The sequence below is a fragment of the Notothenia rossii genome (genome assembly GCF_949606895.1).
Source record: "Notothenia rossii genome assembly, chromosome: 5".
Lineage (NCBI taxonomy): Eukaryota > Metazoa > Chordata > Actinopteri > Perciformes > Nototheniidae > Notothenia > Notothenia rossii.
The window spans coordinates 63293338-63316826 of NC_136903.1; the positions used below are offsets into that span (position 1 = coordinate 63293338).

General features: G+C 41.4%; 2 protein-coding genes across 12 annotated transcripts in view; both read left to right on the forward strand.

Annotated features, from left to right (window-relative positions):
• The window catches only part of arhgef10la (Rho guanine nucleotide exchange factor (GEF) 10-like a), a 152285-nt gene that overhangs the window by 78998 nt on the left and 49798 nt on the right, over positions 1 to 23489 (forward strand). For all 11 annotated transcript variants that reach the window (XM_079683363.1, XM_079683367.1, XM_079683369.1 and 8 more), the window contains 2 exons: positions 2043 to 2164; positions 20446 to 20532. In XM_079683363.1, the coding sequence (XP_079539489.1) occupies positions 2043 to 2164; positions 20446 to 20532 (209 nt within the window). The remainder of the gene's footprint in view (positions 1 to 2042; positions 2165 to 20445; positions 20533 to 23489) is intronic.
• Positions 7786 to 10267, forward strand: LOC307041188 (uncharacterized protein; the record flags this gene model as incomplete). Its single annotated transcript, XM_079684513.1, has 3 exons — positions 7786 to 8618; positions 8747 to 9597; positions 9847 to 10267. The coding sequence occupies exons 1-3, from the start codon at positions 8316 to 8318 to the stop codon at positions 10265 to 10267; spliced, it is 1575 nt and encodes a 524-aa protein (XP_079540639.1). The 5' UTR covers positions 7786 to 8315.

Genomic DNA, 23489 nt, shown 5'->3' on the forward strand with positions numbered 1-23489 from the left:
GATTTAGCTCTTTGCTTTTCATTTGTTCTCTGTTATTCATCATCATTACCGCATGGCAAAGTCTGAAGGTTAAGGCTAATTTGTCTCAAATCAACTCTCTCGACCTGTCCTTTAGTGCGAAACCCAGTGTGTATTTCTACCTCTCTGTGTGTATCCACCTCTCTTTTAAATTAGACACTTATTTTTAAAAGACTGACAAATTCAGTAGGAGAAGCCAGCCTACCCACATTATTTAGGCTTATCTAATAATTAGCAAGGAAAGGTGGATGATTACTCTTGGGTACCAGTGAACAGTGGGAACCATTGCCCATGTGAAGCAATCTGCCCTCAATTAAAGTATTTTAATAAGTGACCTCGCACCTGGCTGTGTCGTGCCCTGCTGAGGGATAGAGAACCCACAGGACAACATGCAAATGATTAAAGAACGCTCAACAACTCTACATGACTGTTAATATAAATGGCTGCATGATGTTAAACCATACAAACACTCCATTCTTTAAAGTAGCTTTGATCAGAAAGACTGTTCAGTCACTCATGTGTAAACGTCTTTGTTAGAGTCAGTAAATCATAAATAATTATTGTTTAAAGATACAATTACAAAAGAGGGTTGGGACATGATCTGCAAATGTTTCTGAGATCAAGGAATTCTTCTGAAAATGTTTACGTGGCCCTTATCCTTCTCCATATAAAAGGAACATACAATGAACTGATGGAAGGCTGACAGGCAGGTAGGCCATCCAGTTATTTTAACCAGGCCGGCTAAAATAACTGGTCGTGCTTTTTACAGTACCACGGCTTCCACAGATGACATTTTTTCATGTATTTATTGCCAAAGCATTTAATATATTCATTGCTATCGGGATGTTAAGAGCATTCCATGGAATATAACAAAAAGTGTCTCTGAAATAAATGACATACCCCACTTTTAAGTCATTTATTCAGAAGTACTCAAGCTTTGATTGTGGAGGATTTAGCAACGCTGTGATCCCGTCTGCTAACTGTCAACACTGATGGCACATCTGTAATACAGTATTTGACTAATATCATTGGCAATGTTAAAGAAGAAAGGAAGTCATTCTAAAATATAAAAGTACCTCTATTTTTCAAATTGTTTAGTTGACTTAGTACGATATGTAAAGAAAGGTAATGTCAGTTATATCAATATTAACATTGGTGCTTGTTTGTGTTACAATACTCTGTTGTACTCAGTACTTCAGTACTAAGTGACTTCTCACCACTGCAAGTGATGCATCTGTGATGCCAAAAGAAAAAGAAAACCAATTTTACAGTCATGGTTCTTTCTGTCAGTCAAAGATAATCTATTTGGCCCTTCAGTGCTCCTCGTACCTTTTTTTTTTTTTCTACAGAATGAATGAACAAACAATACTCTAAATCAAACAAACTCCACTTTTACTACCGCAAAGGAGCGTAATGCATCTGTAGCGCTGCATTGGAGGTGGACGATAGACATAACGCGTAGCTTATTCCAGGGTAACGTATGGTAACAAACCAGGAAGCACATTTTAGCAGCCTGTTGAATTTCATGCCCAATTTATTTTCTGTAAATTGAAATTTACGATTACACAATTACATAATAGGGAGTAGTTTGGCATATTTGCCAAGCGCCTTGTCAGAGGTGCACCTGTTTGTAAGGCTCTGAGCTATGATGCTGCATTCGCCAGGCAAATCCATTATTATTACTCAAATCCAGCGGTTGCATTTTTCCTGCTGGGAGTGACTCTCAGTGTTGATTAAGTGCAGCTTTAATCACTGTTGAGGCTCTGTGTTGGCACTACCTGGCCTCGCCTTCTACAACAGGGAATAAGCCTCTGGCTGATTAAAACTTCCACATGCTAATAACACCATTCCTAACGCACACCTGGGGTGGCAAAATGTCTGTATAATTATTTCAGAGCGTACTCCTTGGCTCACTGTGAGGGTCAGAAGTGTAATGTCAATAAGCTCGGCAACACAACTAGTTGGTATATTACAACAATGTTAGCTCCAAATGTAAACAGAATTCTCTCTTTTTTCTATTTCAGGACCAGAGAATTCACCAGGCTGGCTGTGTGGAGAGGACGAGGGGAAGACGATGGCCCCGTTTTCATGTCCGCTGCTTGCCTGTCACATGCCTGTGTTTGCTACAAAGTCACCAGAGAGAAAGGTAAACCTGCTGCCTCCATTACAAACAACAGGCATTGTAAAGAGAACAACCATGTGGTCTGAAGCTTAAATAGGTCTATATCATATTAACTATTATAACTTATTCTTGTAAGAGTTAGTCTTGTTCATAAGAAATATGAACCCCATAGTTTTTCTATATTTGCACGTTATATACTATAGATGTGTTGCTGTTATAAAGGTTTTTTCTGCATGTAAATGGCCTGGAGAGGATACAATTCCAAAGTTCCGCTCCAGACCTCACTATTTAACACTCGCACTTCTATTGGCTAGCGCTCCAACACATTGTACGTGATACGGGGGGCGGGACATCTTTAAGCGGTTGAACAAACACAACAGATATTAATACTATTACTAATAATAGTTGTGGAAGAATTTAAGAATAAACGATTGATGGCATAGATGGCATTCTCTGGATCATCTTACTGTTGCTGTCAGTTTGAAGTCTCACATCACTGCATCTTGTTGGGCTGAGTGCTGATACTCAGGAAGCAGAGTGCTTCCCCTTGGCTCAATCCCTCAAAGCGATTTGACTTTCACCAAAGCTTAGTTCTCCTCTTAAGCAGCCATTAGTCCGTAGTGGTGTTGGAATCTTTATTTCAAAGAAAGATTTTGTCGAAAGAGATCATAGAACCATTTAACACAGTCATTTCCCATTGAAGGCAATCAAAGCCCACTTGTCTTGCCCTAACAGCTAAAAATACATTGTCTCAGCGATGATCTCACTCAGAAACACCTGGACTGTTGGAAGTGCAAGGTGACACGAGAGCATCCCCTTAAGATGCCGGCTGAAGACTTTCGATCAATACAAGCTGTTAAGACCTAGAGGCCTCCAATAGATCAAATGGTCAGCACAGGTGAGAGATAGACTAAAAGGGTTTTAGAAGTCAGTGGAAATGGTATAAAATCAATTTGCAGGGGCTGAAAGATGATATTTCGACCACATTTTCTACCTCTATAATGTGGTTACGAGTCTTTCAGAGCAATATGGGTGGTGGGGGGAGCCAAATTACCATGGCCACCGGGGGAGGATGTTATAAAGTGATCATGCAATTATCTTAATGGCTGTGGGACACCCAAGCATAAATCAATGTTCCAACATTAGATTAAGGCCTATTTGCCAACCCCAAAGTCTGCTAGCCATGTGAAAGAGATAAGAAGGTGAGGTGAAACAGCAGCTGGAGGCACGGAAAGTCTAGCCTTAACATGGAAGGGGGGGATTTCCCCAAAGACCTCGCCGACGTTCCGGAGTATACCGCCAAAGTGTGTTACACCTGGCTGGAAACAGAGCCAAGTCAATTAATGTATTTGGAGCCAGTGGGACCCGGCGGTCTCTGAGGGTCTGCTCAGATTCTCCACTTCTCGCACAACAAATGAAGCAGCACCTGAGCAGGCCAGAGAAGGGCATGCCGCCACGCCGGTCGCAAATGCGGTTTACCATGAAGTGGCTTCATTTGCCGTTGCTAATAAGACCAGTAATGCACGCTCGTGTTTTTTAAGAATAGAGTGAGTTGGGCGGCGGTTTAGTTTAATTTAGTTTAGTTTAATTTAGTTTAGTTTAGGTAGAGCTGGAGGCCTAAATACCAGGACTCTTTCAGCTGGGTCATATTGTTCTAGGTTCACTATGCTTTTACCGTTCTTGGAAATCCAGCAGTTGTTGCATGGTGCACGTGAAAGTGAAGTCTCTCAATGAGAGGATGCCTCACGCAGACCTGTTTACACATGTTTTCCAAACACCACTCAATGCAAGATATACGACATGCATTGATATACTTTATGTGCAGGGGCCTTGGGTTCCAATCAGGTCTGGGACCATTACAACTGTTTTTTCCCATCTGTCTCTCCCTTTAAACTCTTCAATAAAGGCATAGATGGTCTAAAAGTGTATACAAAAATGAATAAAAAAGTGAGGTCTAGAGAGAAAACATTAGGGATTCACAATTTTGAATAAAAAAACACAAATATTCATTTACAAAACTATTTGAGAAATTGGAAGGGTTTAGGGATGGGTCTTTTTTTAATCATCATTGTCATTATCGTAAAAATAATATATAAGACTATTTGGTGTAATTCTTCAAGACAATCTGTACCAGACAAAGATGGTTTGTTACATCTGTAAAATGTATAGGCAGGGATATCTCCAGCATCACAATACTTCATTCAAAATAAAAAATGTTGTCAAATATTTGTCTTTTAATAAATATCGTGCTTCCAGCGAACATTGCACTAGTCCATATTGCGATCAAAAAACGATATACAATTCCGATCAATTGTACAGCCCTGCGAAAGATTCATACTAACGTCGCTTTGTGTAAAATGTTGAATTCATATACGTTTTACTGCCTCTCTGCTTGAGTGGCATTTTTCTCTGCATATGTTTGCCTATAAGTACCATAGCTGTGAATTTCTATGCATCACAAGAGTGGGTTTATGATAGGAGTGGGGGGCCTGGGTATCGGAAAGCTGCGGAGGTAAGTAGTGGTATTTTTTCCCCCCCGTTTCACTAAAGAGAAGGTAGCATTAAATGGAGGGACTTTAAGTCCTTCATGCAGAGCAGACTGTGATTAGGGGTTTAGCTCAGCAGCAGCCCCCCCCCCCCCCCCCCCCCCTCTCTGTGTCTCCATCTTTGCCTCAGCCATCGCCTCTGGGACACACACGCTTCCCTGTGCCAAAGCTCCGCAGCATCTCTTTCTCCAGCTCTCGCAGCTTCTCTTGGCAGTCTGAGTTACAGTGAGTAGAAAGGATGAAGAAAAGGAGGCGAAAAAAAGAAATCCCAGATTAAAAGAGATGTGGCCGAAGGGGCCGAAGCCATTTCCTTCAGAAAATAAAGTTCCAAGGCGGCGTAGCATGAACAACACGCACAGGTCACCTAAGGGAGCTCATGCAACCGCTGGCTGTGTAGCTCTGGTCCACTCTGTCCTACTGGGCCAACTCGTTAGGCAGCGGAGATAAACCTTATCGTGATTCTGCTGAGTGAGATCAGCGGGAGCCGACGGACTCCTTTCAATTTATCTCTTTCATTTTGTCGCTCTCTTCCTCACACAGAATCACAGTGTCTTGGTTAATAGACAAACCGCATTCTGATGGTCCTTGTTGTTTATAGAGTCAACGCACGCTCCGATTCATTGCCCTCCCTGCCATTTTCAGAGATGAAACAGAACCGGTTTGGCAGATGGCACAAAGGGTTGGTGTGAGGTAGTTGGGTTAAAGGATTAATAAGAGATACTATAGCAGAAAGCATAACAGCTAAACCAGATTTCTACATTCAAATCTGCGTTTAAATGGAACAATTAATACCATTTTAAAGTAAAATGTCCTTGTGTTATGCTGATTTTATCTGGAGTGATGCTTTCAATTAATACAGATAAGCAGTAAATGTGAATCTTTGATTAAAATCCTATAAGGCCATTTAAAACCACATTTAGACTTGTTAGCATACAGCACTGTGCCAAAAACAACCAGTGCTGAAACATAAGGACATATTTAATAAGTAGAATAATTGACAGAAAATGTGTCGTAGGCCATTTGGAGTCATTTTTCGAGAAAAAATGCTAAACTTGAGCTAGTTTTCATGTTTACAAAATGTTAATATGTAATAATTGGTTCTGGGTTACAGTTTGTACAAAACAAGCAAAAGGTTATCTGCGGTGTAGATTTTTCATATTTTCCGACATTTTATAGACCTCAGTATTTATGACACAAATTACAATTAGTTAGCAGACTAAATTGAACACTTGATTTTTCATTTTGGCTCACAATTCACCGCCCAAGCAGTAGCAACACAATTTGGCAATATTAACCTTTTTTTTTACAACAAAATACATTTATTTGGTTTGGATTGTATTTATTCTGACGCCATAGTTTCTAGAACTTCAAAAATCTCGTATCTCCCTGAAACCTGGAGACCAATTATGGGTACATTTATAAAATACAAGACAATCAGACAGCTCAGCAAGCTGCATAGCAAGTGGCATCCAATGGCGTCACTAAATGGATCTGAATGTCTTAAAGGACGTGCCTTTCCCTATCTAGGACACATATTTCCTTGTGTACTCTATTCCTGTAAAAAGCACTCATTCAGCAAGAAGATCAATGCCTGGTGCCTCTAAACATCCTCCAGCAGGTGCATATTGTATGTGCACTATTTTATGGTGAGTGGACAGGAATTCCTCGGAAGCATAATGATTCACAAACGCCTCATATATTCCCCAGAAGTAAAATACTTCTTCCTCTACAACTCTAAAAGGTTCTTTAAGATCCAAGGCTACAAAGACTCTTGAAATAGTAAAGGGACATGATTCCAGACTCCGTTTATGAGGCATTAAGCTAGGACAGGGTAGCGGATGGCTGCTATGCCAGAGCTCTTATAATACCTTGGGGGATTTCTTCATGTATGCTTTGAAGTGAGGAATGACAAACTGGAAGGGGGTTTGGGCTGCGTCAGGGTTAGCTTCCTTTCTCTTTCACTGAGAGGATTAGCGTCTGTGTCTCCGCTCAGAAAACTGAAAATACTGGTCACATCTCACCCCCTTTACATTCCCCTAGTTTACATAGCTCACGCAGATCACTATTATTATTTATCTATGTTTTCTCATTTACAAATGTTTCCCTTTTGGCGTCGGTTTGATTCAGGCAATCCTTTAAACACGTCATAAGTCATTTCCGTCTTTGGCATAATGGTGAAACCACGTTGTTCTGGGTCACAGGGTTCTGTGCTTGTTTACTGCACTAGCCGGTGCTTTTGGGGCATGTTGTGCATGTCGCTCTCTCGCTATGTTTCATCCATCTTCCCCTCTGATGGAGTGATAAGAGAGCAGAACTGCACATTCAGCTAGCCAAATAAAAGTGACTGCATACACAGGAATTAGCTTGTCGAGCAGCAAATACACTGCATTCAAGGCTGATGCAGAGCGAGTGACTTGTTTACAAACATAATAATAAATAATAATGCATTACATTTTTTATTAGAGCGCTTTTACAGGTGCTCAAAGCGCTTTACACATTACACATATTAGACATGTAAGAGTCATTAGTGTGGACATTACCCACAGGAGCAAATACAGGTAAAGTGTCTTGCCCAAGGACACAACGGCCTGACGCAGTGGCGGCCGAGGCGGGATTCGAACTGGAGTTCACCAACGCCCCTTGATCTGATGACTAACAATCTAACCACTTCGCCAAAACCGCCATGTGACTCGTTGGCTTTTACAGCGATGATTGTTGTTATTGTGAAGGCTTCTTGTGTGTCAAAGACAAGACATGTACTGTATGTTATGAAATATGGATTATAAAGGACAATGTGCTTTTGATTTATGTCCTCTTATGGCTCCCTGTTTTTTATTCTAATTTATATGGGTAAAGCTATCACGTTGACACCATAAGCAATGCTTCTTCCTCTGTTTCTTTTGAAGGTCGTTTGCTATACCTTTTTCATAGTAGCATATATCAGCCACTTCTCCGATTTGTCGCGAATGGATGCCACGGCATCAATTAAACTTGTTCTTATGTGTATCGCCTTACTCTGCAGTAATATCCTTCTCGCAAATGGAAAAGCTCAAACAGCGGGATCTGCCTTTCCTGGAGACAGTTTGGAGAGTAGGGGAGACCCGGTACAGTTGAAACACGGGTTGGTTGTAACACCCTCAATATCTCCAATCATAAACAAGCTAGAGTGATGACACTCACTCTGCACATGCGCAGTTAGATGGTAAGATCGCCGAAATAAAAAGGAGCCACGTTTGAATATCTCACGTAAGTTATCAGCAAAAGTGTGTTTCTGAGGTCAAATATTAACTAAAATGATATGAGGTATTTTTTGGATACTGTCTTGAGTTCAAAATGTCTAGGAATCCAAACTAGTATTATTAGAATAACTGTTTTGTAAGCTACAAATATAGCTAGCTAAATATGGGTCAAGCCAGCAATCAGGCAGGTTCACAGGGGGTGAAGCAAGACTGGTGGTTCTGGGACGGTTGTAACGGGACGGTTGTAACATGGCACATTTACAATGATGGCTCATTTGCTTGAATGATCAATTGTTCATTCAAGCATTGATTGGTGTGCATTGTCCCTGTAAAAATAAACAGAATTAAATACTGTACAGTAGGCATAAAGTGTGTGTGTGTGTTTACAGTATGCCAAGTATCAGACAGAGGAAGACCGACAGGGGAGTGCCACTTGCTCTGCTGCAGGTGGCCTCAGGTGAAGTTCAGGATGGCAAATCATTCAGGGAAGTGGCAAAGTCCCTGGATATATGCCATGTCACCCTGTACCGGTTCCATAAGAAGAGGCTGAGGTTGGAGAGTCAGGGATCACACACACCCCCAAGAGTAGGCTACTGGACTCCAAAGAAGGTGTTCTCAACAGAGCAGGAGATGCTATTGAGAGACTACCTGATGGAGGCAGCTGATCTATATTATGGTCTCAGCTCAAAGGAGGTAGGTCATAATTAAGGTAGAATAGGCTATCTATAGGCTACTGAACAAAAGAAAAGTAAGTGATCAAATATATTGAGGCCTATAGTGAACAGACAAGTGAAATATTTTCCAATGTATATTCATTTTAGGTGCGGAAGTTTGCCTATGAATTGGCAAAGAACTACAACTGCAACTTCCCTCAAACCTGGGCAGAGAAAGAGATGGCCGGAGCTGACTGGCTCACATCGTTTTTGAAGCGGCACCCTACCCTCTCCATACGCAGACCTCAGGCTACCAGTCTCTCACGGGCTACAAGCTTCAACCGAACAAATGTGAAAAAGTTTTTTGACAACCTGTCTGCAGTCCTGACGAAGCATGAGTTTGTCACACAGGAAATTTGGAATATGGACGAAACCGGAGTCACAACTGTCCAAAACCCTGGGAAGATTGTTGCCAGAAAAGGGACGAAACAAGTCGGCAGTGTGACATCTGCAGAGCGGGGCACTCTCGTCACACTTGCATGTGCTGTAAATGCATTGGGGAATTCCATCCCCCCAATGATGATATTCCCCCGGAAGAAGTTTCATCTCTTCTTCACCAGCAATGGCCCTCCTGGCTGTATTGGCAGAGCAAATGGGTCTGGGTGGATGCAAGAGGAAGACTTTTTGGTCTTCCTCAAGCACTTCCAGAGCCATACCAAGAGCTCACAGGAGTCAAAGGTGCTGCTGATTCTGGACAATCACTCCTCCCACCTTTCTGTGGAGGGGATTAATTTTTGCAGGAGCCATGGGATCATCCTCCTCTCTTTTCCTCCACACTGTTCTCACAAACTACAGCCCTTAGATCGCACTGTATATGGGCCACTGAAGAGGCACATCAACAGCCGCTGTGACAATTGGATGAAGACTCATCCAGGAACCACAATGACCATTTACAATCTGCCGGGCATTGTGAAAAGTGCCCTTCCTCTGGCTGCAACGCCATCAAATATCCAGGCAGGGTTCGCGTGCACTGGAATTTGGCCTTTTAATAGAGACATTTTCAATGATATCGACTTTGCTCCATCCCAAGTCACAGACCGCCCACCACCAGAACCTTCTACCAGTGCAGCTCCAACACCAACTGTGGCATCCTCTCCTCCACTCGCAGCCTCCTCTCTTACACTCGCAGCCTCCTCTCCTCCACTCGCAGCCTCCTCTCCTCCACTCACAGCCTCCTCTCCTCTACTCGCAGCCTCATCCCCTGTCAGGCCATGTGTGGAGCCTGGGACATCATCCTCTGCAACGCCTTTCTCACCCTTGTCCATCCGTCCACATCCAAAAGCTGGACCAAGGAAGCAGACCACAAAGGGGAGAAAAAGAAGAGAAACCGCTGTCCTCACAGACACTCCGATGAAAGATCAACTCGAGGCTGAGAAAAAAAGATCTAACGCAAAGAAGTCTAAAGCGAAGACAAAAATCAATTTCGGCCAAAAAACCATACCCAACAAGAAGCAGAAGATGCAGGCCTCATCTGATGAAGATGAGGCCCAATACTGCATTGTGTGCCTGGAGAGCTACTCCAGGTCCAAGGAGATGTGGCTGCAGTGTTGCTCCTGTAAAGCCTGGGCACACAAGGACTGCACAGATGGAAGTGCCTTTTACACCTGCCACAACTGTGAATCTGATTAATTCTGGTGTTCTGTTTTAAGTTCTGTTCAAGTTCTGTTCATTTTTCATTGTTTGTTGGAGGATGTGTGAAATCCCATTAAAATCTTGTTGCCTTAGAATTTGACAGCTTTCCCTATTTTTTTGTCATATAGTGTGAAAAAGGGTAACCGTTATTAAGATGTTACAACTGTGCCTGCATGGGTTACAACTGTCCCTGTACACAAGGACGGTTGTAACAGTTGAGTTTTTTTTTTAAAATACATTTTCCAACCTGTACTTATTCCATAAAAACATCTTAAAGACATTGTTTCAGTAGCTGACATATTGATAATGCATAATATAGCAAAATGGCTATCCAATTGTAAATGGTTTTTTACTTATTGGGGAAAAGCCCCAAAAGTGTTGCAACTATCCCTGGTCTCCCCTACACACTGTTTTTTCTAAAATCTGAGCCTCATCCTTGATGTTTCCTTCCTCTAGGATAAGCCACAGTATGTGATTATCAGGGTCAAATGAATCATGATGATGATGACCAACAATGCTGCCATGCTTTATTTACTTATTTGGCAGTTTTTATCTTCATCCTCATTTTCACAAATGATGCTCAAATCCTGCCATCAGTGGATGCCCATCAGCTACTTAATTAAGGGAACATGTTACAAATGTGTTTACTAACTTGCCTTGAAACCACAATGTAATAAGTTATTTACACAAAAACAGAGCACTGTTTTAAACTCTTTAAACTCATCTCTGAGTTTAAAGAGGGAATACAAGCTATTGGCATTCAGAAAGTTAGAATGAGGGAGGAAGTGTCAATCTGGATCATAGCAGACCTGTTGCTGGAGCCGATACAGACTGGCCCTTCTGGTCAGCGTGGCTCAGCTCAGCCAAACCCCAATTCCTGACACGGCAAACATGTCACTGTCACCAATACAGTGGGCAGTGACAGCACACAAGCTGTGATTGCTTAACACATCCCATCAAAATTGACCTTTTACTGAGGTCAGGGTAGAAATCAAACTTTGGCATTTGGAGAAAGCAACTTTAGAAGAGTTGTGATGGTTGCCAAAAATATTGGCTAATATGCCAAGGGTTAGCAGAGGTCAGGCTTTATCCTTTGTAGATCTTGATCTCTATTCCGCCTAATCTGCCTTAAACTCAAGTAACGGTGAAAGCTGAAAGCAGCAACTGCCAGCTGAGCTGCCTCCCTTGATACATCCCAGCAGAAAACTTGGATGATAGAACCAAAGAGGCAGAAATATGTGGTGGGTGGCGTCTCCTGGTGTAAATCTTCATTGACATGCTGTTATTAACAGGTTGTTGAGGTGTTTAGACCTTTTTAATTTAGTTGTATGCATCCACATTTTGAATGATTTAGTGTATGGAGTTTCTAGTGTAGTTTAAATATAAAAAATATGTAAGAAAGGATGTTACGAATATCAAGCGGAGAGCATAGAAGTATTGTAGAAGTGCTCTTATATTAGGGCGGCAGCAGCTCAGTCTTTGGGGACTTTGCTTGGGAAACGAAGGGTCGCCTGTTCAAGTCCAAGACCAAACATATGGAGTGTGGATTGGTATCTGGAGAGGTGTTTACCTCCTGGGAACTGATGATGTATCTTGGAGCAATGCACTGAACCACTAACTGCTGCCTGGCACCATAACAAAAAAGCATTTGTTTCTCTATACATGTATTCAGAGCTGATATGTAATTTCTTATTATTATTATTCTTCTTCTTCTTACAGTATGAATGACTGCTAACAGTACAGCATCCCTTATTGGCATCCCTGGACAGCAATGCAGTTTGCTGGGGTGTGTATTGCAATGAATAGAGGTGTGCTGAAATAAATAATGCAGATACCCCAGAGAGTGTGTTAGCATCAGCATGCTGATGAAGTCATGTCATTACATCCCGTGTACCTAAGCTTTTAATTAATTTACTAAACAGCTGGAACAGGGATAGTAAAAAGGATTTGAGATTTTTAATTTGCTGTTGTAATGACAGGATCAAGGTGGGTTTTGAACTGCGGAGTCTGATTTTCACAGTTAGGCTGTACTAAAGAGATCCATTTACTGCATGTAAGTTCAGTTGTCTTATCCCAATTTACATGGAAATGACATGTTGATTACAAGCGTGACTCACTATGCTGTGTGCCATGCATTTCCTTTTCCCTTTATGACGTTCCCTGCCAACAGAGGGCAGTATGGGGCCTGTGTATTCATGAGCAGGGCAGACACACCCACCACTTGACAGGGAGGTCATTTGCAGAGGGACTGATCTGTTGCTGTGACAGTTAACATACTAATTACAGGGAATCATATAGACACTCTAGCAATGCCTCAGAGTATAGTCCTCCTTCTCTGGCCCAGGGTTTCTGCTCACTCTGTACTTGTCAAGATAGCATGCAGGAACAAATTATGCACCCAGAAGGGAAATCCTGCAGATCTGCTAAATGTGCTAACTCGGTCACATTCTTCTTCTGTGATTATACATCAATGTGGAAAGGACGATAGGCAAAATCTGCATAAATTCAAACGGAAAAGGGAAGAAAGCTCTTTCCTCGTTGATTTCTTATTGTGCCAAACCAATCCTGTGTGTTGCAGTGATGTGTTCTTTCCTTATTTTCTGCAAGGCTAATTAGTCTGCCTGCTACTTGCTTTAAAGACGTGGACTACTACCACTCTAAGTGCTGCTTAATTTATTGTTGTGGGCTGAAGGATTTAAGGAAATGTTGTCTTAACTATCTCTGCTCTTTTTTAAAGTAGATGCAAATGTGGAATTTTATGCAATTTAAAGAAAAGTTTTTTTTGTTGAAACAAAAAGCGAACAACAATTTGTCTTTTCTAGTGTGACTAGTGTGTCATTCTGTGGTTGATAACAACACCGTTGAGTCATGCCAAACTAACTATTTTGTTTCAAATCATCAAAATACAGGCTTAAAAAAAGGTGTATATATATATATATATATATAGTATATTTGAAACAGTTGCTATTTGTGTTTGTTTTATGTCATGCCAAACAGGCCACCACAGAATAGGGATCCAAGGATTTTGAGGGAGAAGATTCAAATTTGGGAGGTGCTCCTTGATGTGCAGAGCTTCCTTGGCAAACTCATTCAAACCACCACATGGCTAGGACTGAGCTGGCACCCAAGCTCCCTTTCGTCACTGCGCCTCCTGCCATCTGATATTAAGGATTGCAGAAAGCCGTGTCCACTCTTGTGGCCGGGGTTTCATTTAGTGCCTCATGTTGACAAACAGTTCTGTCAGGTTCTGTCTTTGAGGTGGGTAACGATTGCTCACCCAAAGCTTTTTCTGGGCCTAGTGCGGATATCTCCTGTCTCTGGCAAAAAAAGGGAAGTGAAGATTGAGGAAGTGATTGACTACACACAGAGAGGTTTTGGCCCGTAGCCTTCTTTTGAATCCATTAATGCAGGGACAGCACACAGGCTTTCATCCAGAGTTGCAACTGCCATGGCCGCAGGAGTGTGTGCGTGCGTGCGTGCGTGCGTGCGCGCGCGCGCGCATGTGTGAAGAGGGGGCATAGCGACACAGCAAATTTGCATCACATTTGTTGGCCGTGTGTTGCAATCATTCAGCTAGGAGTGGTGAAGGACACGAGAAAGAAAATCTCAGACGAGTCATGAATTTGAGTTTGTGATGTCCTACCAATGTCAGGCTGTGGCTCCGAGCAGCGATATGCAAAACCACTCTCCAACTTCATTCCACTTATTGCTGATATGATCTGTGGCATAGCCAGGGGAGACAGGGAATCATTACTGTACAGACAGTGGTTATTAAACTGAGGGAAATGTGCCGGTTTTAATAATAAGCTGACAGCCATATGGTTTTGCCGCCGGTCCTTATGACCTCCAAAGGACCTGATAGAGGACAATCAAGAGTTAAAAATAAGACTTTCTACTCTGCCCTCTCATGAGGATGGGTTAATCTTATTGTCTTCAAATGACTTTGAATATTCCGAACATAACGCAGGCCTGCAAGCACAGCAGGTGGCTGGCCCCTTTGATCTGTGCGTGTAGATGCGGCTGGAATTTAAATCGTAGGGTGACACGGAGCTCATGAAATCATCACTTGAAAAGCAAGTTCCAACTTTGATCCTGTTGTCCTCTCGTATTAGGTTCATTATGAGAGTGTGATGTATTGGAAAACAGATAATATGCAAACAATGTTTTGCTGTCCCCGTATGGTTGAGACGTAAGTGTGTGTCCACAAACGGTGTGTGTGTTTGTAGAATGGCTTATGTAGCATTTTCAACACTGTATCTACACTTAATTGCCAGCTGCACTGAACATTTTATGTCAATGAGCCGGTATGTCACATTTGTTTAAAAAAGGTAGAGACAAAAGCAGGCAATACCACATATCTTAAACTACACCTGAAACATAACCACTCCATTCCGTTTTCCCAGCTGGGAGCAAACACAGCAGCTGGAGATGGAGAGCCCCCACCTTCCCGACAGTTTACAATCAAAGATGCATTTGCTTGACAACACAAACATGTTGTTGTTCCTTGCTCGAAATCTTTGAAATACAGATTTGTATATGGCCTGTTGAGGCATCTGGGTCTTTGTATGGACAGTGGACTGTACACTTGACTGTTGTTTTAAGGAGGTTTTTTTTGCTTGTGAGACAATGTGTGCTCATATTTATTTATATATATATCTATATATAGATAGATAGATAGATAGATAGATAGATAGATAGATAGATAGATAGATAGATGGATAGATAGATAGAGAGAGCTCTGTTTTCCAGCCTGAGTCAATTTAATTTATTGTTTTGGTTGTGTGTAATTTAATTAATTTATTATAATTGAATGAATTTGTTTTATTTATTATAGATAATTTATATATTTGAATATTATTTCACATTTCATTTGCAATGTTGAACGTTCAATAAAAAGTTATGTTTGAAAGGATGTACTTGAATTATTATTATATATTATCATTATGTCAGTGGTCTAAGATGGTCTGACAACGGTGCAGACAATATTATCGTTTTTCGCAATAATTTCCAGGAAAATGTATGGTCCAACAAAATTATCGTGACAGGCCTAGTTGAAACTAAATATTTTGTATTTAGACTTGATATTATTGCTTACAACTAACCGAATATGTTGACATAATACTGACATGCTTTTTCAGTATAATCATTTTAGACCATGCAGTTTGTAGTGTTTACTGTATAATATTTTACAGTAGAATTATATTGTTGAGATATCATTTCTAGCATGTGTAAGATTGGTTCATACTCTGTTCCTTCTGTTTTTAAGATTATTATACAGATGCAGTCTATGGATAATGAAAATGAATTGGACATTTTAGTACAAGGTCCAAAATATATTGAGCATGTTGAGCTTCCAAAGCAAACATACCTGTTAGAGTTCCAAAACGAATGTTGACATTAAAGGTCAGATCAAGAAGAAACGTGGTTAACAAACCCAGCATCATTATGTATTTCAAAAGTGAATCAATGAGGAAATGCCACTCTCCATCAGAGCCTGCCTTCTTGATAACCAGAGCAGCAACTTTGCAAAATCTCCCACGTTAGTAGCTTGTTTAGTGTGCATAACCTGTAGCACGGCTCTGGATGCAAGTAATTTTAGGTTGACTGGGAATTCACTCTGCGGCCGTCCTGCCTTGTAGCCTTAGGCAGTGGGGTTGCAGTGGGGAGGGAATGCCAGAACCAGTCAATTACCAGTTAATAAACAGTGAAAGTTTTCTATTAGAGCTTGTTAGTGCGTGTAAAAGATTGTTGGTATGTGGAATTGGGGGAAGGCACTGTGACTATAAAATAAGCCATATTCCCTTCCCCTGGGTCTTTTATAGCACCCAGTTCTCTGCACATGTATCATCTATGGAGATAATTTGTGTTATTTGATTTTCAGCAGGCTATGCAGTGCAATATATAGTATTTGCAAACTCATGTTTTTTTTCTTTTGAACAGTGCAGAAGTGTTTGCTCAGGGGCTTTCATTTACATCAGTATTTCAAAAGGGACTATAGGGAACTCTTTCAAATAAAGAGAATCCATCACATAGGCATGGGGGAGGCCACCCAGCTGCAGTGTGTCTTGTCATTGATAACATTAAGGGTCCCTGGTGGATATGATGCATGGACCCTCTTTTGGATAGCGCTTGTCACAAATCTAATCTCGTGCCAAGTCCCTCACATATTTGAGGGCAGTTTTAACACAGCTTACAGTGGAATACTGCTTTAAGGGACATCATCGCACTTGAGTAGCCTTGGGAAGTGGCACAACAGTGATTGGATTTGGGGAAGTCAGTCTTATCAAGGGGACCCTGCCCTGACAGCAAAAAGCATGAATCATCAAAACCCTACCCTGTCACATCAGACCACCACCAATAACAACTTATTTATTTGTTTACTCAAAAAATCTGTGGGTGTGTAACTAAAGCCCCAAGGAAGTGTGCCGGGTGTTTTTTTAGTGGCCCAACTGTGGTACTACAACGTACGTGTCAGTCCGTGATGTCATTGGGTCTAAAAACAATTTTTCAATTGACTTACATTGGGAAAGAGACATCTTTAAATCAGAGGACATTTTTTTTTTTAATCAAAATAAACCTCGCTGTCTGAATACTTAAATATTCCTTATTTATATCATCACAGCCTAAAAGTTGTAAAACGCACTCCAAGCCTAAACCAGAGTTATTTTCCCTCTCCAATCATTTGACCAAGTTGAGAGCAGACGCGGGCGGGCCTTACTGTACAGTAGGTAAAGCACAAGTGCATGCTTTATAGACCCAGATCCGGGTATTTTTGTTCTAAAGAGTCATGCCTTTTTTGTTTCAGTGAGTAACTCTCATAGGAATGAGCGGCGCTCCCCCTACAACACTGTATAGAGTTCTACTCATACATCCATGGTGTAACTAGGCACACATTGTCCACAGTAGATAAAAGAGACTCATGATAATTGGTCTCATCCATTCTTTCCTATAGGACTAGCTGTAATTACGCACATTTTACATTTATCTTCCAGGAGAGGATGCTCCTCTGCTGGAACTGGAACCAGCATATGGGCTGGCGGCCTCTTGGGGTAATGGGTTGGGCACACTCTCTGTCGACCATTGGGTCATTGGTAACCAGCAGCTGGGAGGCCGCCCTCTCATCACATCAACAAATCTCCCTTTAATTAGCTCACCTGCCCGTTTCCTCCCTTTTCCTACCCACGCTCCCTGAAGTCCTCCATCAAACCTCTCTCAGCCGGCTTACAGGTTCACCTTCCTCTCTCATCCTGCCTCCACACATGGGAATCGCTTCAGCTTCTCAACTTCACTCCTACACACACTCATTACACACACTCATTCACACACACACACACACACACACACACACACACACACACACACACACACACACACACACACACACACACACACACACACACACACACACACACACACACACACACACACATACACACATACACACATACACACACACACACACACACACACACACACACACACACACACACACCTACTGCTATAAACAAGACTGACAATTGACTTCAAGAAAGCTTGGATCTCATTGATTTTTAAATGGTGTCTCAGTGATACCTTATTAGCATTAGGTTCGCGACTGGGATGATCATTTCTCAAGGGCACATTTCCTTTGTGTCTTACAAAATAATTTGCAAATTCACAGATGGGAAATGATCCGCATAGGCTCTGTTGTTCTGTTCACCCAGGATCCTTCTGTTGGCTGTTTAAAGACGTTCAATAAGTGGACCAACGGTTTTTTGTATTGATCATAGTCTCTGCCTGCACTTTAATGGGGATACACTGCATCTTGCCTCAGTAAACCTGTGTACCTTAAGCCTAGTGAGCTGCTCTCATACATAATGTTGCTCAATTTAGGCGTCAAAATGTAAATTGCAAATGTGATGATATGGAAAACATGCTTCATGCTTATAAGTGCATAATTTTGTAGATTTAAAACATTTTCCTGTGGGAAAATAAAGCGCTTTTTTAAGAATAATTGGCTGCCATTAGCGACTAGCTAATTATACTGGTTGAATATGATAAATGAGATGTCCTCTTTATACCCCTGATGATTTTACAAGAGCAGGCATCATTTTATTGGTGGATATCTCATTAAGGAGCAAGCCTCTTCATTTACATATCTCTTTATCTGGATGATCCCAATGCACAATCCTGCCTTACAATATGAATGAAGTTGTGATGTGACTGTTCTCATGGACTGGATGGATCCCACTACTATTGCCAGACTGACTCCAGAGAGTGCTAACATATAAAGCAATCTAGGTCTGAGAAGATTGGCCTACAATGCCTGCCAGTCTCAGGTGCCTGATAAAATCCAAACAGCATTGAACTACCTGCACCGTTCCTCACAGTGCTCCAGTCCCACTGGTGCACCGCTACACTCCTTCTCTCTTAACCACAGTCTTCCATATGGACACTATTATGGCTGCTGCTTAATTACCTATCAAAAAACATTTCACTGCATTTGACAGAGGGCTGGCAGAAGGGGCGCTGGAGAAAAAAAGACATAGACAGTGTAAAAGGAGCAGACATAAAAAAAGGAGTTAAAGACAGGAATGAGAAATGGGAACTGAGAGATTGATGGAGAGGACGAGCCATGCATCTGTGCATTTGAATAGATAGGGACAGACACGGGGGGAGTGGCGGAACAACTTTGCAGTGCAGATGGGGGAGCAGTGATCTGGACAGTATCTTTTTTTTTTTTGGTTTAGTGTTTACAAACTCACACAACAAGAGAGAAAGAAGGGAGGGTCCCGGGCAGGAGAGGCTGTAAATGACCTGTGATTGATGCTTTCCGCTGTGGAGGACGACAGTTAAAGACGTGTGGTGCTCATCGCTGACCCTCTATTCACTCCTTCCTCCTGCTCTCACCCACCAAAAAACATACACGTAGCTGTTCCGTCTGTCAAACGCTCAACCCTGAGCGACCATCCACCAAAATAATGATAATTTCCTACTAGACAAACTGCTGGTTAGAACAGCAGCTTTTACCAATGGAGGTTTGATGTATCAGCCACAAGCTTCTACACTGTAAATGTCAAACCTCCATCGTTCACCTTCAGGCAAACAAAACTGCGTAGGAATATAGATTTATTTTCCCATGGTAAGCAAAATAAGTCAAACTCAAAGTTACACCAAAACTAGGAATGAAAACAAATGTATTGGAATAAAGTAAAGGACGCTAAAACTAGGCCCTGATGTTTGCCCATAATAACATAAATATGAACCATCATTTTGAGTGTTTGTCTTTTTATTTTTGATTAGTCGATTTACGCTTTATGAAGAGAGAGCTGAGCCAGAAGGCAAAGTCCTCAATCTACCGGTCCAGCTTGATTCCTACTCTCATCTATGGTCATGAAAGGTGGGTCATTACCAAAAGAATCGGATCGCATTTAGAAAGCAGAAATGCGTTTTCTCCGAAGGATGGCTGGCATCTCGCTTAGGAATAATGTGAGAAGTTCAGCCATCCGGCAGGGACCGCTGCTGCTTTGTGTAGAAAGGAGTCAGTTGAGGTGGTTCTGGCAACAGGTAATAATGTCACCTAGTGTTCCAAGCACGTCCAGCTGGAAGGGGACCAAGGGGCTGACCCAGGACCAGGTGGAGAGATTATATCTCCACGCTGGCCTGGGAGAGCCTTGGTTGATGTGGCCAGGGAAAGAGAAGTTTGCTGGAACTGTTTCCATCTCCGGATAATCATAAGAAAATGGATGAATGGATAGAGAATCTAAAATGACACTGTTGTCACTGTTCATGTCCTTATATCATCCTTTTGGATTTGACATAACATTGCTTTTTGAGATACATAATGTCCACGGGTATTTTGAATGTTATGTGAAAATATGTGCCCATGCAAGAAAGAAATGTTAAGAAATGGTTCGTAACATGTTCTTTCAGCTCCATTTTACAGCTTATAATGTGGGTTGAAATCCATCCACCCTTATTTAGAATGACAAAGCTCTTGTTTACACCAAAGCTGAGGCAGTTATTTCCCGCAGGAAATTTGAATTCACTTATATCATTGTAATAAAAGTGACCCTTCAGTTCCAGCTGTGTGGTCATTCCGAAGCAAGACTACATCAAAGAAATACAGAAAAAGGCTTGTTTTTATTATTGAGCCCTGATACATATATAATCTATAAGTATTGTGTCTCTTCTAGCTGGAAGCTGCCCTCCACAATCCTGTTCAGTGCACGTTGTTGGGCTTCTCTGCAGCGAGCACCTCCTTACCTCAAGGCTACTTCTGGGTAAGTAATGGGTTTTCTTCTCACACAAAGGCACGCTCACAAGCACACACCCAACCTCTCAATTGAATGCCAAGTTATTGCAAGGAATGACAAGGCAAAACAATGCATATTTTACAGTTTCTGATCATTTGTTGCTTTTACCTCAATTGCTATGACCATTTAACGTATTTTTCCACATTCTGCTCACATTCATTAAAAACAAAAATATACAAAAGAATATATCTCAAAGCTAAGAATGAGACGTGCACCACTTTTCTCTGTAACATGTTGCCAGGAAACTGAATAACTACAGTACAGTATAACGGCCAGTGGTCTAACCCATCACAATCCCCAGACTTGTGGGATTTTAGCTGGATTTAGAAAAGGGGGAAATTCAGGTGGAAAAAAAAATGATGCAGGGAATCTGCTATTAATCTTTAAGTTTCAATTTTTGTCTCTCCTACTTTTTGGAGAAGGCAAGCAATTTATCAGGTAATCCTCTTTCAAACTAAAAGGTGGCTAAATCCAGTGTAAGTCCTGCTGGACACAGACTACAGCTCGCCGTCTCAGACTTTTGCTTCTGTGGTGCTATCGTAAAGAGGACTGTATGCTCACTCAGATGGGGAAGGAGATATGGTGGAGTGGGCATTTAGGGCAATAGGATATCAGTGTTTAAAGGAGCAAAGGCCAGTCTGACTTTCAACCTCTCTCAGAGAACAAGCCATTACAGATGACTTAAAAGCCCCTGACCTTGTCCTCCCACACCGTTTGGGCGGGCAAAAGTGGCTTTTCTGTTTGGGGTTTGTTAGACCAGTGAGATAAAAGGTTTTCAATCCCATTACCACGCCTCGGGTTCCTGTACATTTAACCATCAGATGTTGTTTCTGCAGTTTCCGCATTGATAATGTTTATTTGTTTGAAAGGGGCCCTATGATGCTATTTGGGTCTTTTACTTTCCTCTGGTGTGTTATATAGGTTTTTGTGCATTTAAATGGTTTGTAAGAGCTAAAATCGCCTTGTTCCCTCCAGAGGGAGTTTCTCTCCCACACACTCCCCCCTTTCTGAAATGCTTCAATTGGACTCCTTAGTTTTCTCTCGTAACTTAAAAGACATCATATGTACCACTTGCATATCTATTGGCCAGTGCTCCAAGCACATTGTACGTGATAGGGTCGGGACCAAAACTAATGTACAACTTCCTTACTTGCAATAAATAAGCACTAATTAGAGGGTTATTGAGGAAACACTCTCAACTAATGGCTTATTACTTGCAGAAGATGGTCATGTAGAATAAGGCATTAAAAAGTGTTTTATAATGACTAATAAAGAGCCAATATACTGCTAATATGCATGTTAATTAAGAACTAGTTGATGTTGAATTTTGTGTACCTTAATATAAAGTGTTACCCAAATATGAACCTAGAAATTAGCATAATATGTTATATTTAAGTCATAAGTAACATGATTACAAGGGAATATATATTTTGGGTCTCTGAATGCTGACTTCTAAAATAATATTTGAAAATTTTCCTTTCCAAGATTTTTGCACAACTCTTTGACTAAGCCTATTAATAAAGTGTTTAATATGTGTGACCATCCGATGCCCACCTGTCACTGTTTTATATATTTTTTTATTGTTCTGAAGATTTACCAAGTCAGACCTTGCTAAATCCCAATTGTTTTGACACACTTGATTTGGGTTCAAGCTCACACAGAGGCTGCATGGATCTGAATCTTAAAGAAGGAACAAGTTTGATGTTCAGAGCAATCAAAACAATGACAGTGCACCTCTTGGTTGAATTCTAATTCAAATGTTTATATTTAGAGGCTGTCACATTTGATATTCTGAATTAACTTTGATACTCTTATTGCAACTTAATATCTTAGGCATGTTTGCCAGAAGAGAACCAAGCACGTTGGCACATTAGTAGTGAATGCTATCTGAAAGGAGGCCTTAATGAAATATGTCAAGGAGGACTGTTACTCAGTAATGCAATTTTTCAATGCACTGTATTTTGTCATGAATTGAATACAAATATCCAGAATCAAGATGTTCCCATTTGAAGCAACTTGCACACCTGACCTTCAAGTAATACATGGAACATACTGGCCAGTACAACATGTAACCAAAGCAAAAGCTGATATCCACAAAAATAATATTACTAAAGGCTTACTGTTCCAGCCAGAATAATTAGTGGCTGTGCTTCGGAGAGTTGGATCTTCCTCCCTGGAAGGCTCGTCAAACAAGGGATGACACTAATCATGTTAAAGTGAGATGGGCTATGGGGATCTCTGTGTGCTTTGATCAGAGTAATGACATTATGTTTAATCAGCCTGATACCTCAGTCAACGCCTTCACCTTCCACGTCCAAAGCATCCTACTTATCATTCGCAGATAAAGTCTCCATTTGCTCTGCCATTATGATTCCCTTCTTCTACACTTGTTCAGGGATTCAAAGCATGCATCAGAAATGGGGAACTGGAAATGCATCCGTTTCAGACAATCACATCAACAATCTGGTGACCCATGGTTTTTGGCTTAATGTGGCGAGTACAATTGGGCAGAGAGTGCCATCATGACTTTTCTCCCACGTTTCCTCGCTGCCTCCAAAGCAATCTAATTAATGCTGGAAGAGCGTTTACTGTTCGTGGAGTTCTTGCTTCTCCCAGGCTGAGAACAGGAATCCGTCCAGGGCACGTTTCCAGTTCTCTAAATAAGTAGTAATGACTTTGTCAGGAAACAGTATGTGCACTGGATATCTGGCAAAGAGAGGTGTTGCTGAATGAAAGAGAAGGGAATGTGTTTATTGACAGGGATAGTGGTGAAGGGGTTAAGGACATACAGATGGCAGCTGAATGTATAAATCATGGGGGATTCTTGGTAAGGGGGCCTTTGCCCCTGGCTATGGTTACACACTCACTTGAAGCCGTGTTTTTTCAAGCTCCTCGCTGCAAGATAAGTCCTCCCTATCTTTTTT